This window comes from Telmatherina bonti (genome assembly GCF_933228915.1).
Source record: "Telmatherina bonti genome assembly, chromosome: 20".
Classification (NCBI taxonomy): Eukaryota; Metazoa; Chordata; class Actinopteri; order Atheriniformes; family Telmatherinidae; genus Telmatherina; species Telmatherina bonti.
In genome coordinates, this window is record NC_136618.1 from 28,918,395 (window position 1) to 28,934,773 (window position 16,379).

Sequence of the window (16,379 nt, forward strand, 5' to 3'; positions counted from 1 at the left end):
GATCGAGCTAAAGAATGTTGGTGTGTGATCTGACATGAGACATATCAGTCTATACAGAGTATGACAATGTTTCATGTTCACATAAAAATGAATGCATATGTTTAGTTCAGTCAGGCAGGAAAGCGGGATGGAAACAGGTGGAAGTATGACTTCAACATGTTTAAGTTCATTAAACAGTTGATGTGTAATTCCACCAGAGTAATGGTTGTTCAGTGACTTGTCCAGGGTGTACCCTGTGTATCGCCCAATGATTGCTGGGAAAGGCTGCAGCTTCCCTGTGACCCTTAATTGGACTCAGCAGATAAGAAAATGAATGAACAAACAGATGGATGGATGGATAGAAGATGGATGGATGGATGGATGGATTAATGGATGGATGGATGGACAGAAGATAGATAAATGGATGGATGGATATAAGATGGATGGATATAAGATGGATGGATGGATGGATAGAAGATGGATGGCTGGATGAATGGATGGATGGATAAATGGATGATAAATGGATGGATGGATGGATGGATAACTGGATGAATGGAAGGATGGATAAATGGATGGATAAATGGATGGATGGATGGATGGATGGATGGATGGATGGATGGATGGATGGATAAATGGATGAATGGATGGATGAATAAGTGGATGATAAATGGATGGATGGATGGATAAATGGATGGATGGATGGATGGATAGATGGATGGATAAATGGATGAATGGATGGATGAATAAATAGATGATAAATGGATGGATGGATGGATGGGTGGATGGATGGATGGATGGATGGATAAATGGATGGATGGATGGATGGATAAATGGATGATAAATGGATGGATGGATGGATAAATGGATGATAAATGGATGGATGGATGGATGGATGGATGGATAAATGGATGAATAAATGGATGATAAATGGATGGATGGATGGATAAATGGATGGATGGATGTTGTTAGCGACTGGAGGATACCATTTCCAGGCAATGTGTGACAGGTCCATCTGTCCATATGTCCCAGTAGAGGTCCAGAAATGACACTCCAATCAACTCCATCTCCCAGTTTAACAGCTACTGTTGATAGGATGGATCATAACACATTGTTGTCTCATTTATAACATCATGTGGACATTCAAGGTCACTGCCTTTGACTGGTTCATGTCCTGCCTGGCTCGGACATGCTCCTCTGTTTTGTCGCTCTGCTATTTTCTCTATATCTACCGCTGACAGGTTTATAATGACAGATGAGGGGGAATTGTATTCTGTGGAATAGTTGACGGATGGCTCTAAACTTTAGCTCAATAACAAGCAGAAATAGGTTTTGTTCTTTGGTCTTATTTTTTCTTATGTTACATTGTTTTGTTGGGTTTTTAATTTTAAGATGTATTTTTGTCTTTTAGTACTTTATGCATTCTTAGTGTTCAGTAATTTGGTCAGTACCTGCTGTTCTTAATGTGTGTTTTAAATAAAGTTGGCTCAGCGAACTGAGCTAACTGTTACTGACAGAAAAATAGAGGAAGTAACTCTGGTTTTCCAACTTGTCTGTTTCTGTGAAAGCTTGTTTATGACTCACTGGTTTGAACCAGGCAAATCAAACATGTTAAACCAGCAGCCTCAGAGGTGTAAAGCATGGAGAAAGCTGCAATTCTGGTTTGAATGGGACTTGAACTTGTTTCCACTGTCCATGTTTTAACATCACCAACCTTCATCCCCTCCTTAAAAAGCAGCATCACATCTGTGTCACTGTGTTACTTTCAGTTCTGTGAAACTGCTCGTTTTTCCTCTGGAGCACAAATAACCTGGTGTGAGACTGTGTTTGAGGAGAAGCTGCACCACACGCACACACACACACACACACACACACACACACACACACACACACACACACACACACATACACACACACACACAAATAAAATCCTCCCAAAGTGACATTCTTCCTTTAACAACAGGTCAGTTTGCAATAAAAATCCCCCTACCAAGCATTAAACCAAATGTCAGTGGAGGGGAGTAAAAAGCAAGAAACCAGACACTGTCGCTGGTTATTCTAGATAAAAACCAACAGGGAGGACAGTTTTAACAGTGCTGTTATTTATTTATATTATAGCGCAACATGTCGGAGTCTTCTGAACAGCTGATCAGAAGTCACGTCTCACTCATACCATGTTGAAAGGTCTGATCTGGTTGCTGTTGTTAAATTCCTTCCCATGAACCAGTGGTTTGTAGATTTCTGGCAACGTGCTACGTCTGAGAAGAGCTTTACACAAGAAAGTTTTGTCAGAGATGAATCCACAGCAGCACAAAGTGAAAGCAGGGTGGATCTACATTGGATCAGAAATTGAGGGAGCTAAGTCTAAACAAAGCCACTGAGATATCTTGGCCCAAGAGTTGGTTTGACGCGCCGCTTCGCCGTGATTGACTTCCACTCAGATCACTTAATTTCAGATTCATCAATCTTTATTCCTTTTGTAAATAATCTTGTGGCATATAGACATCTACTCGCGCCCTGCGGTCAAAAACCTTTTGCCCTTCCAGGCCAAACATCTGGCCAACCAGTGACACCTTCCCCCGAAATGCATCACCTGCCCAACAATACAGTGCTCTCTAACAGCACCAATGAGGAACACAGTTAAACAAATTGGCTCCTACGGATATATACATCCCAGTAAACCAGTTACTGCCTACAGACTCGTTAGCAGATTTACAAACATCTGCTTCAGTTAATTCAGCTCCAAACAAGAGAGGCTTGAAGATTTGCAGAAGTTGTTTAATGTTTTTCTGTACTTTGTTCATGTTGCACAGAACACATGTTGAGTCTGTGAATATGCACCTCCTTCGCAGGTGGCCTACAAGAATAACACCAAACAGCCTGTTTACAGCGACGGCTCGCTTCTGGCCAGAACCGACATCCAACACGCCAAAGACGTGTCAAAGCTGGCCAGTCAGGTAACACAAGCACACAGTTACCCAGCATGCACTGAGCAGGCGATGAAACAATGATGAATTGTGGTCGTAATAGACTTAAAAATTACACACTTATTAAATTTAATTGATCAGTCCTAAATTAGCTCATCAATAGATCTCTGTAGGTGTTGTATCAGCAAACATTTGATGTGTTCATGTATGCTGCTCTGCCCTGCAGGTGAAGTATAAGGAGACACATTTAAAGGGCCAGAAACCATGTTACAACCCTCTGGACTGCCTGTCCTTCAAGCACACACAAGCAGCTGCTGCTCTGGCCAGTCAGGTGGGCAACACATGTCATCACATGATCTGTCTCACATGACCTCATGAAGCGGAGTTTCCAGCAATATACACGAACACTAAACACGTTTTTTATTTTTACTTTGTCAGGGACAGGGCGTGTTAAAACCAAGCGGAAACCTTCGGTGGTTAAAAGTGAAACCATAAAGTGCATAAAACTGCAGTTCCCCCCTCATCCACTGGGGGCTCCAAAACAGAGCAAATTCCCATAGACTCCCATGTTAAAAAACCAACTTCACAGCAGAAATAAATATGTTTACAGTCTGGTTCAAAAATCCATTTTTGGTTTAATAGGTCAGGTTTACCTTCATGACAACTGTGGGGGGAGTGATTTTTTTTCTAACTCGCTTGTTTAAAAGTAATTTAATCTCGAATTTCGGCATATTTAGGGGCGCGTCCTTTTGATTGACAGGTACTGATCTCCCGCTTCAAGTCAGAAGAACATAGAATAACCGTGGTTTTTAGCCAGTTAACAACGTGACTTAGCTTTAGCCCGCTTACCTCCGTTAGCTGGTTAGCTCCCATTATCTCGGGGTTAGCTCTTAGCTATAGGCAGCTCAGAGTTCGCTAGATGTTAATCATCCACCATGACGCTCACAGCCCCCCTCTCAGCTCCACCTCTTTGCCCATATTTGTATTTTCTCGGTGAGACGACGCACATGACGCTGCCAAGATGGCAATGGTAGGAAACCGCCCACCAAGCTTCAATTCAGTTCTTCAGAAACATATGAGTGACGTCACGGACGCTACGTCCATCTCTTTATATACAGTCTATGGTTTAAACAGAACACTTTGGTAAAATACAGAATGCCAGATTTGGCCAAATGGCTACTTTTCATCTGTTAACTCTGCCATGTTTTACAAAGGAAACAAAAGAAATACACAGAAGGTTGTGTGAAAAACAAATATTTATTGATTCAAAGATATTAATAAAGGAGCTTGAACTGCATTTCTTTCCGTTTTTTGTTTTTTTTTTGGGGTTAAACTTGGGGTGGGTAATGTTGGGGAGCTAGCAAGATGTGAAAGTGGTGCCCTGTCTTGGCTCCTTCCCCTCTGGTTCTGCTCCTTGCATGATCCAAGGCTTTTTTATTCGCAGCTTTTTCCACCAACAACTTTCTCTTTCTCGGCTGTTTAGCGGGAGGAGGCAAATAAACCAAGCCGGGTCGGGAAAATCCTTCCTGCATTTTCTCAGCCATGTTTACCTCCCGAGTTTCTACTTTACTACTTTGTATTTTCATCCTAACATGCTGTTTATATGCAAGGTGTGGCTATCAGGTATGCACTGCTGGAGGGGGAGGAGGGGAGCCGGAACAACTCCAATTTTGGCCCGAACGTTTTGATTTGTCATTTTTTACAGATATACAGTAAACTGAGGGGTCTAACTGCATTTCTTATTGTTCATAATTACAAAATGTACAGACTACTATCAGGACGAGGAACCACTTCACCCAGAGTAAAAAAAAATGTCTCTGAGCAAGATTACCTACCCCGACTTTAAAGATAAGATGATGTTTTGTAATATGTTATTGTCCTCAGTCCTGTCCTGACAGATTCATAACAAATCAGCTGAACCAATGAGATTAACTCTGTCTGTGTCCTTCAGTTCACCTGCAGACACTTTTCTTTTCAGCCTTTGAGACGAGGAAGTCTAAGACAAACTGTATCTGTTGGCATTTGTGTATGTCTGTGCCTTTCTCTTTGAAACGCTCTAAAATTCAGTCTGTTGTGTGGGTGTAACCATGGCAACCTTTCTAAAGCAAATGCTGAGGGACTGTGGGATGGAAGCTGTACAAGTTAAGCAGGCTGCATGCACACAAATACCCACATAAATACATGAAGGTTTTACTAGAACCGTGACGAAACTCAACCAGAAAATCTAATCTTAGGCCTGACCTAAACCTGGTTCTATGTAGAACCCTGAAACTACAGACCTGTGGCCTCATTTATAAAGCTGTCGCACACACAAACCCGGCGTATGCCGATTATAGTCAACTTTTGGGATTTACAAAAACACGACTTGGCGGTAAAACGCCCCTACCTCCACGCCAACTCTGACCCTGGCGTTCGCACAACATCTGGAGAAACGGCGACACCAAAGGCAGAAAATGAAACCAAAGAAATTTGGTTTCATTTTAGACATTTGTTCAAAATCAAATATAAACTTTCACACAGAATGTTGTACATTAACAGCATTTGCAAAAAATGAGAAAATGCATATTTGATATTGTTCCTCCACCACGTAAAACGTCAACCACTCTGAAACGAAGCAGTTCTAGGTGTTATAAAAGCCATTTCACACAGTTAATAAGTTGTACAGAAGCTGCCATACTAATAAAGGTCTCAACGAATAATTGCATTAAAATGACGTGGTCGCCCATCATTAGGCTGATCAGGGTGTTCCCCCACCTGCAGATACAGAACATGCATAAAGGCACACAGTGGCTTATATGTCCTTGCTGGTGAACATGGCGCATGGAGACTCTGAAGTCGAGCCCGGCACCTTCCAAAGGGTAGTGATTGACAGGTCAGGGGTGCTCCCGTCATTTCCCATTCCGGAGCCCAGAATAACAGAACTATGTGTGCCACAACCAGACACGCCGTGGTGTAGCGGCCATTGGGCAGATGAAGAGCAGGTGGAGGTGCCTCGATGCACAGGAGGAAATCTGTTGTACAGTTGTAAAATGTGTGCAAGATGATGGAGGCACTACATAACATGGTACTAAATGGTAAACGTTCACTGGCAACAAGCGCAGGTGTTGTTGTTGCAGGTGAACATCAGCGCTTCACCTGCACAATCATCTAACCTGAATGATTGTGTTGTAAATCATCCTTTCATGTTGGAACCAAACGCTGCTGCTTTTCACAGCATATAGAAGTGATGCAACACATCAGAGGTAGAGAAATCTTATTTATTCACAAGTTTATCTTTTAGTGTCATTTCTGTCAGGGTGGTGTTTATTTCTCCCCATCTCCTACACCTCCTCCACTCCATAAGGTGCAACCCTGCTTGGACACACAGGATTTCCAGTATTTTAACATGAGTCACTTTATTTTATAAAGTGAAACAAAGGAGCATTTGGCGCATTTGGTTCCAGCGTATCTCTGGACTCGTTTTTTTTCTCCACCAGCTTCTAATATGTGGGAGTGAGCAGCAACCCTCCCTCCCCCCCTTCCATGCTGCCGAATATACTCCTCCTGTGGACGGCGATGGACTTTCTCCCTACATTTTTCTGCATAAGTCCGATGGTCTGATGAGACACGTTGACAGCATCTGTCACCTGCTGATGCTCCTCTACCTTTCTGATGATGTCCATCCACATCCGTCTCCACCAGATAAAATATTTTGACATTTTACGACCTTCCATCCATCCATCCATCTTCTGCCGCTTATCCGGGGTCGGGTCGCGGGGGCAGCAGCCTAAGCAGGGAAGCCCAGACTTCCCTCTCCCCAGCCACATTTGCCAACTCTGCGGGGGGGATCCCGAGGTGTTCCCAGGCCAGCCGAGAGATGTAATCCCTCCAGCGTGTCCTGGGTCTTCCCCGGGGTCTCCTCCCCGAGGGACGTGCCTGGAACACCTCACCAGGGAGGCGTCCAGGAGGCATCCTGACCAGATGCCCGAGCCACCTCAACTGGTTCCTCTCGATGCGAAGGAGCAGCGGCTCTACTCTGAGCCCCTCCCGGATGACTGAGCTCCTCACCCTATCTCTAAGGGAGAGCCTGGCCACCCTGCGGAGGAAACTCATTTCAGCCGCCTGTATACGAGATCTCGTTCTTTCGGTCACGACCCACAGCTCATGACCATAGGTGAGGGTAGGAACGTAGATCGACTGATAAATCGAGAGCTTCGCCTTCTGGCTCAGCTCCTTCTTCACCACGACAGACCGGCGCAGAGCCCGCATTACTGCAGACGCCGCACCGATCCGTCTGTCGATCTCACGCTCCATCCTTCCCTCACTCGTGAACAAGACCCCGAGATATTTAAACTCCTCCACTTGAGGCAGGACCTGACTCCGACCCGGAGAGGGCAATCCACCCTATTCCGGCTGAGGACCATGGTCTCAGATTTTGAGGTGCTGATTCTCATCCCAGCCGCTTCACACTCGGCCGCGAATCGCTCAAGCGAGAGCTGGAGATCACGACCAGATGAAGCCAACAGGACCACGTCATCCGCAAAAAGCAGGGACCCAATCCTGAGGCCACCAAGTCGGATCCCCTCAACCCCTCGGCTGCGCCTAGAAATTCTGTCCATATAAGTTATGAACAGAATCGGTGATAAAGGGCAGCCTTGGCGGAGTCCAACCCTCACCGGAAACGAATCCGACTTACTACCGGCAATGCGGACCAAGCTCTGACACCTGTCGTACAGGGACCAGACAGCTCGTACAAGGGGGTCCGGTACCCCATACTCCCGGAGTACCCCCCACAGGAGCCCCCGGGGGACACGGTCGAATGCCTTCTCCAGGTCCACAAAGCACATGTAGACTGGTTGGGCAAACTCCCATGCCCCCTCCAGGACCCCAGAGAGGGTATAGAGCTGGTCCACTGTTCCGCGACCAGGACGAAAACCACACTGCTCCTCCTCAATCTGGGATTCGACTATCCGGCGGACCCTCCTCTCCAGGACCCCTGAATAGACCTTACCAGGGAGGCTGAGGAGTGTGATTCCCCTGTAATTGGAACACACCCTCCGGTCCCCCTTCTTAAAAAGGGGGACCACCACCCCAGTCTGCCAATCCAGCGGTACTGCCCCCGATGTCCACGCGATGCTGCAGAGGCGTGTCAGCCAGGACAGCCCCATAGCATCCAGAGCCTTAAGGAACTCCGGGCGGATCTCATCCACCCCCGGGGCCTTGCCGCCAAGGAGCTTTTTGACCACCTCAGCGACTTCAGCCCCAGAGATAGGAGAGTCCACCCCTGAGTCCACCAGCTCTGCTCCCTCATGGGAAGACGTGTTGGTAGGATTGAGGAGGTCTTCGAAGTATTCCCTCCACCGACCCACAACGTCCCGAGTTGAGGTCAGCAGCTCCCCATCTCCACTGTACACAGTATTGATGGAGCACTGCTTCCCCCCCCTGAGCCGCCGGATGGTGGACCAGAATCTCCTCGAAGCCGTCCGGAAGTCTTTCTCCATGGCCTCGCCGAACTCCTCCCATGCCCGAGTTTTTGCCTCGGCAACGGCCGAAGCCGCATGCCGCTTAGCCCGTCGGTACCCATCAGCTGCCTCCAGAGTCCCACAGGCCAAGAAGGCCCGATAGGACTCCTTCTTCAGCTTGACGGCATCCCTCACTGCTGGTGTCCACCAACGAGTCCTGGGATTACCGCCACGACAGGCACCAACGACCTTGCAGCCACAGCGCCGGCTGGCCGCCTCAGCAATAGAGGCACAAAACACAGCCCATTCGGACTCAATGTCCCCTGCCTCACCCGGGACATGTTCGAAGCTCTGCTGAAGGTGGGAGTTGAAGCTCGCTCTGACAGGGGACTCAGCCAGACGTTCCCAGCAGACCCTCACAACACGTTTGGGCCTGCCAGCTCTGACCGGCCTCCTCCCCCACCATCTGAGCCAACTCACCACCAGGTGGTGATCAGTTGACAGCTCCGCCCCCCTCTTCACCCGAGTGTCCAAGGCATGTGGCCGCAGGTCCGACGATACGACTACAAAATTGATCGTCAAACTGCGGCCCAGGGAATCCTGATGCCAGGTGTACATATGGACACTCTTATGCTGGAACATGGTGTTCGTTATAGACAATCCATGACGAGCACAGAAGTCCAATAACAAAACACCATTTGGGTTCAGAGGGGGGGGGACCATGCCTCCCAATCACTCCCCTCCAGGTCTCACTGTCATTGCCCACGTGAGCATTGAAGTCCCCCAGCAGAACAATGGAGTCCCCAGAAGGAGCACCCTCCAGCACTCCCTCCAAGGACCCCAGAAAGGGTGGGTACTCTGAACTGCTGTTCGGTGCATAAGCACAGACAACAGTCAGGACCCGTCCCCCCACCCGGAGGCGGAGGGAAACTACCCTTTCATCCACCGGGGTAAACCCCAACGTGCAGGCACCAAGCTGGGGGCTGATGAGAATGCCCACACCTGCTCGGCACCTCCCACCATGAGCAACTCCAGAGTGGAAGAAGGTCCAGCCCCTCTCGAGGGTACTGGTTCCAGAGCCCAAGCCATGCGTCGAGGTGAGTCCAACTATATCTAGTCGGAACCGCTTAACCTCGCGCACAAGCTCAGGCTCCTTCCCCACCAGAGAGGTGACGTTCCACGTCCCTAGAGCCAGCTTCTGCAGCCGGGGATCGGACCGCCAGGGTCCCCGCCCCTTGCTGCCGCTCAGCTCACATTGCACCCGACCCCTACGGCTCCTCCCGCAGATGGTGAGCCCACGGGAGGTGGGGCCCATGTAACCCTTTCGGGCTGAGCCTGACCGGGCCCCATGGGCGAAGGCCCGGCCACCAGACGCTCGCTCTCGTACCCCGCCTCCAGGCCTGGCTCCAGAGGGGGGTCCCGGTAACCCACGTCCGGGCAAGGGAACATTCATGCCCAGGTTGGTCGTCATCATAGGGGTCTATGAGCCATGCTTGGTCTGGTCCCTCCCCTAGACACCTGTTTGCCATGGGTGACCCTACCAGGGGCATAAAGCCCCCGACAACATATCTGCTAGGATCTTCGGGACGCACAAACCCCTCCACCACGATAAGGTGACGGCTCAGGGAGAGGATTTTACAACCTTATTTATTAAAATTTCTCTCATATTCCTGAAAACCCCTCTTTTTGTTTGTTTTTTTTCTCTGTTGAAACGTCATGGAAATGAGATGGATAAATATTTATCAGGGGTGTTTACCTGACTGTTTATAGCCAAGATGTGGGCATGACAAGATCTTCCCTCACGTGCGCAAAATTTAATGTTGATCCTGATTTATGAAGCGAAACAAGCGTGGGACGTGCGTGTGCACAAATCATGAAGTTCTTTTTCTGGTTTTTTTTGTTGTTTTTTTTTTTAAATTTTATTTATTTTTTATTTACACATGGTTATACTGGTTTATACATGGTTATACAAAAGGTAAAACAAGACTTTACAAAAAAGAAAAACAAACAAACAGATCACCATGCTCGAAAAGGAGCAGAAAAAAGAAAATTTCTTGTAATATCTGCCCCTTTTTTTTTTTTTTAAAGAAAACATAACGCACCAATAAATGGTTATTGGGGTTTTTAGTGATACTCTATGAAAGAAGTAAAAAAAAATCATTATAACATGCCATATGTCTTAGGTTGTTCACTTTATACATGAATAATTTTCCACATTTTAACTGCTTGTTATAATTTCCACAAAATAAATTAAATTTCTCATACATATAGTTATGTACAATCACATTTACATGTAAATAGATGTATATACATACATACATGTTCATGTATAAATATGCACACAAGAAGCACGTACATATACATAGATATTTTTTGCGCCACATTTCCTGCTTTCCATACATGCGCCACCTGTAGTTATCATCGCGATGCACAGTTTTATAAATGAGGCCCCAGAAAGACCTCTGAGAGCTGAAAGATCCTCACTGCACACACTCAGATCCAACACACACACAAGCAGTAACTGAACAGACATCCGCTTGTATGTGTGAAGATGATGAAGTCCCATCCAGACTCACACAGATGCCATTCGGTTTTAGCTCCGTTGCCGCCCACACAGCCACAGAAAAGAGCCTCCTCACTTCACACTGTTGCATAACAGCTTGTTGTGCTGAACGCTGCCTGGTGTTCAGGAATGCTGAACGTTCACCCGGAGCTGCATTTTTAGCCTCTCCGTGCATCATTATACAGGCAGATCTGTGAGGGCTGAGTTTGGCTCTGAATCAGTCGTTAACACTTCATGTTCACTTCCATAAACATGCACTGAGCTGCATCTGTGTGCCATGTAAAAACAAGCTGAGTGAGGTAATGAACGCTGGAGTTTAGGTCCAGCAGCCATCTCTGTCATCTTCTGCAGCCGGAGGGAAGAGTAAGCACGATGCTGCATGGCTAAATGAGCCAAGATGCGGTCATATCACTCCATTAATACAGTAAGACAGCAAAAAGAAAAAAACAAGCAAATAAACTAATAGTTTGTTTGTTTTTTAAATCATTCTTAAGCCTTTTATTTTGGAAGGTAATCTCTAATGTGAATGTTTGTGATGATTGTGGAAGAAACCAGAATATTTGAACCCATTTTGAACCAGTGACACTTGCAGGATCTCAGGTTTGTCAGTGAGTATCTGCGTTGATGTTTTTCACTGAAGTACATATAAGATGCATCATGGCTGCTTTTCTGCCACATAGTTCTTGCAGATAAAATGCAGACTGAGACTCTTACTTTGTCCTAACTTGAATCAGCTTCTTGCTTAGTTTAGATCAGGTGACATGTAACACTTCATTAAAGATTTCCATCGTGAGTTAAATCAGGAGGATAAAGCTGTTTGATTTACATGAAGAGCTATAGTTGCATCCAGCATGTTTTCCTAGTGATCTAATTAAGTTACATTTACCGGATATGTGGTTAAAGAAAACCCGGACAAGAGTCATTTGAAGTACATGCCTAAAGTCTTGATCCAATCCTCATCCTTTTATGTTTTGCTTCAAGCAGACAGATTTTCTTGTAATCTTTAAAGTTATCTGACATAATAGTTTTCCAGACTTCCTCAAGGTTTCAAAAAGTTTTTCAGTGATTGCCTTTTAACTTAGTTTCAGTCCACTCAAGGGACGAGCCAGCATTATTTCTCCACATAACAGACAACTTTACAAAAAATCTATTTCAATTTGGATCTTTAGGCTCTTTGTGACCAGCTGTTTGTGTCAAAACTCATTTATTGTTTGCTCCAGTTTCTTTGGTTTATAAACACCACCAAAGACGACACCATCTGACAGACAGGAAGTAGGACTTTCATCCAACGATGTGATCCTCAAAGAGCTGTTAGCTGAAAACTCAGCATGGTGTGCAGTGTGTCTGAGGAAACTGAACCAGTGGAGGAAAAAGAAAGACATCATGGGATTAAATGACTACATACAGCAGATGATCAGGATCTGAACGTCTTGCTTGTAAGAAACAGAGAAAAAATCCAGCAAAGATCTGACACAGGACCTGAGAGATGAATCTGGACCTTCAGTTGATCCATTTACTGTTGACCAAAGGCTCATCAGAAGTGGTCTCCATGGAGACGAGGCGGTCAAGAAGCCGTTCTTAAGGAACGGAAACAGGGAGAAAAGGCTGAGGTATGCCACATGCTATAAGAACTGCACTGCAAACCAGTGACAACAGGTCTGGTGGAGGTATGAGTGTTCCTGGACCTTAACTGAAGCAATGTGGGATCATCTGGACAGAGAATGGAGCAAAAAACAGAAAACCTCTTGAGAGCTTTAAAACTGAGGCTTCTTGCTCAGACCAAGTCTCGTGATTCAAGCTCAGTATTAAAAAAAAACTAGTTTTTTGCCTCATAGACTGCATTTTCATTCATGAATCTTTCAATAAATAGCTGGACCTACTTCCTGTTTTTCTGGAACAATACAAAGAAGTGAGGAGACATACTCGTTCAATAGTCATCTTAAAATCACAGGAAATTGATTAACTTAACATGTTTTGTGTTTTTCAGGTGAAGTATAAGTCCAACCAGAACCAGAAAGCAGAAGGCCCCTCAGACCTGCCAAACCTCCTGCAGCTGGAGCACGCCCTGCACGCCAGCAAGCTGCAGAGCAATGTACAACTACACTGTATAGGATACAGAAACAGCTTTCATGTTGAAGAAAAGCTCAGAACTTTGTGTCATTTTTGGAGCTCCTCCCCTTTTCAAAAAGCCTCTGAGATTTAGAGCTTTTGCTGGTTGCTGGTTATGATCTTGCGTCTGTGTGCTTAGGTGGAGTACAAGAAGAAGTACGAGCAAACGAAGGCGCACTACCACATCGCTCTGGACACGGCTGAACAGCTCCACCACAAGGAGAATGCAGTGCTGCACAGCCAGGTTACACACATATACACACAATTATTGTTACCTTCCTGCTGTGTTTTCGTCACCTTTACACTGCTGCTGTTGCGATGGCTTCAGGTCAAGTACAGAGAGGAGTATGAGAAGAACAAAGGTCGCTCTCAGATGGATTTCGGAGACACTCAGACGTACAAAGTGTCTAAAGAAGCACAGAAGATGCAAAGTGAGGTGAGAAGAGAAGAAATGTTTTATTATCTCTACACCGTGCTGCCCCAGTTGTGAGACTGCATGCCTCGGCTTTGTTTCTGCGCTCCAATTCAGCATGATCATAATCTGATCAGTGTGTTGCGTTAGAAGCCATTTTAAGTTCCAGTGTGTAAGATGTTGTGAATTTCATCTGTTAAAGAGGAGACAGCAGCCAAATACTTAACCCCACCTCACCCTCCATCCAACGTGGAGTAAAACTTGGTTTAAACTGACTTATACCATCGTCTGGGTGAATACTCGATTCTGATTGGTTTCAGGGTGTCTGTTAAAAAGTGATAATGGACACCCGTTAAAAAAGTTTTGTCAAATAGCCCAATAATTCTATATCACGGTGCTGGCTCAAACATGGTAACTATGGCAACAGAAATACTAGCAACAAACGGACAAAACAGAAAGCAGAAAGATTATCTGGAAGGACTATGCAGCCCGTGGTTACTAATCAATGTATCTGATCTGCCAGTTTTTAAGTTATTTGATTTTTTTTAATTAAATTTAGACCATCGGTTGAACAATAACCAGAGTAGGAAAGGGAGAAAGGAAAAAAAGTCTCCCGATCCCTCTGTATCTCAGTACCGTATTATGTTCATGTTCAACTGAGAAATCAGTCACTGCAGATAAAATATCCATCATATTGTTTAAACTGTATTAAATAATGTTTAATTAGTTAGTTTGTGATGAAGCTGCAGATCTCCCAAAGAGGGACAGAGCGGCTCTGACATCAGAGGTGCAGCAAACCGTCCGTGTTTCTCTGCATTAATGCTCAAGCAGTTACGCCAATTTCAAAGCCATCTTCAAGAATTAAAAAGGTCCGTGCTGTTTGCATTTAGATTTTTCCACTGCCGAATTTTTCTTATGCTGTTATAGAAACCAACCATCGCACGGCCTCCCCGATCTCCTTCATATTGTGAAGAAATATGCAATTTTCAGAAAATCACCATATTTTCAGTGGAGTCCGTTAAAAGGAGGGGGCGGCACTTCGGTTCAACATTCTTATCTTTGAGGCTGGATCACCTGACGGCACGCCGTGTGCACACACTCACTCACTTTCATACACACTGAGCTCCCTGGACTACACAGTCACACATCCCGCAACACCATCATATTTCACCATCATCTGTGATTTGTTGCAATAGTATCTGCTGCTGAACGAGTTGCGAACGGCGGCAACACCACAACAAGAGACATTGAATAGTCCGCTTCGCTCCTTCTTGTTAAAAAAATTATTTTAACAGTAATGGATCTTATATGATTACATTTGTGAGTGACCATGGTCTAAGAGGGATAATGTACTCTGAGGTGTCCATTGTCCCTCACTTATGCCGAGTCAAAGTAAAAAGACCGGCAGGATATAAATGGTTCTGACTTAACTCCCAGGTCTTTCACTATTCTGATAGAATAAAAGTGAGAACTAGTTTATTAAATGCTAAGAGATACTAAAACGAGTAACGCTGTGAGTAAATCTCTTCTTCAATTGTTCAAACAAAACAAAACCCCAGCACTGTCTAAATATAAAAGAAGATGGACAAATAACTGGCAAAATTGCCACGTTGCAAAGCAAGTAGAAAAGGAAATCTCATATTTCAAAGTAAAAACCCAAACTGGGAAACAGCAAAAATGATGTTTTACAGTACATGAGCAGCAAGTTCTTAAAGGCCTGAGCTGATTAAACAGGCTTCAGTCAGTTCAAAAGGCTCGCCTCATTTAGCAAGTCAACACCTTTCAGGACCCATTGCAGCTTGCTTGTTGTAATGGGCTTACAGTTAAAGCACCATCATTACCTGCTTCAGAGAGCCCACTCTCATCTGGACCAATCAGGCAGCATGAAGGGGATCATACTTTTTTTTTTTTTCTCAGGAGCTTTTAATACAATACAGCGTGTTCGGTTAAGCAGCTCCATAAATTCCAGGTGGATAAATTCCACAACCACCGAACAAACAGACAGTTTGTGTGTCTGGGATGGTGGTCAGCTACACAGGAGCTCCACAAGGAGCTGTACCCTCACCAATTCTCTTCACACTGTACACCCCAGATGTCCACTACAACTCTGAGTCCTGTCGCCTACAGAAATACTCTGCTTACTCTGCAGTTGAAGGGAGTATTCATCTTGAACACAACAGAAGAGATGATTGTTCAGCCCAGGAGTGAACAAAACACTGATGACATCAACAAGCAGGTACCAAACAGACTGAAGCTCTGAAGGAAGATCTTTCAGTGTCTGCACCAAGATGTTGCATATTTTCTGTAAGTCTGTTATGGAAGGTGGAAACAGCTGTGCAGCATCTGTTGGACCAACAGCACCAGAACTATAGACTTGAAGAGACAGAACAGACTAATGAAGAAGGTGTGTCCGTGCTGGGAATAACTGGACCTGCTGAAACTTCTAGAGCTACCAAGGCTGTTGGAGCTACTGGAGCTGCTGTCCAGTGAGGAAAGCTGCACAAGCTGCTGCAGATAAAGGATGATTCTTCACGTCCTTTACACAACACATAGAAGAAACAACAGTGTGAGGCTCCAGAGGATAAGAAGAAGAAGAAGAAGAATTGTACAAAATAAATTTCTTCCAGGGAATTAATAAAACATTTTTCCTTAGGTTAATTAATTCATGAAGGCCTATGAAGTACATTAGTGACTGTAATGTAATTGGATCATTCATATTTTATTCAGGGTCAGTTTTCCATAATATATCATAGACATGGCAGAGTGGAAATACAACTCTTCACCTCCAACAGCTAAATTATATTGAAAGGTTTTAGCTGTATGTTGATCTCATGTATGTGGGACTGAATTACTCTGCAGTTGTTGTACATCTAAAACATCACAGAAATATGCCAGTTAATGGATTTTTCTCCAAACAAACAACAACATTGAGGAGAACGACAGTGTTTTAA

At 45.1% G+C, this 16,379-nt stretch overlaps 2 protein-coding genes across 2 annotated transcripts in view; both read left to right on the forward strand.

Annotated features, from left to right (window-relative positions):
* Positions 1-16,379, forward strand: part of nebl (nebulette) — a gene marked incomplete at both ends in the record, with an annotated part of 173,050 nt that overhangs the window by 138,363 nt on the left and 18,308 nt on the right. The window lies entirely within an intron of this gene.
* LOC306771105 (uncharacterized protein) overlaps positions 1-16,379 on the forward strand; it is a gene marked incomplete at both ends in the record, with an annotated part of 91,377 nt that overhangs the window by 69,536 nt on the left and 5,462 nt on the right. Inside the window, 6 exons of the mRNA XM_079260168.1 lie at positions 2,829-2,933; positions 3,130-3,234; positions 12,895-12,999; positions 13,156-13,260; positions 13,345-13,452; positions 15,578-15,664. Coding sequence (XP_079116294.1) covers positions 2,829-2,933; positions 3,130-3,234; positions 12,895-12,999; positions 13,156-13,260; positions 13,345-13,452; positions 15,578-15,664 — 615 coding nt within the window. The remainder of the gene's footprint in view (positions 1-2,828; positions 2,934-3,129; positions 3,235-12,894; positions 13,000-13,155; positions 13,261-13,344; positions 13,453-15,577; positions 15,665-16,379) is intronic.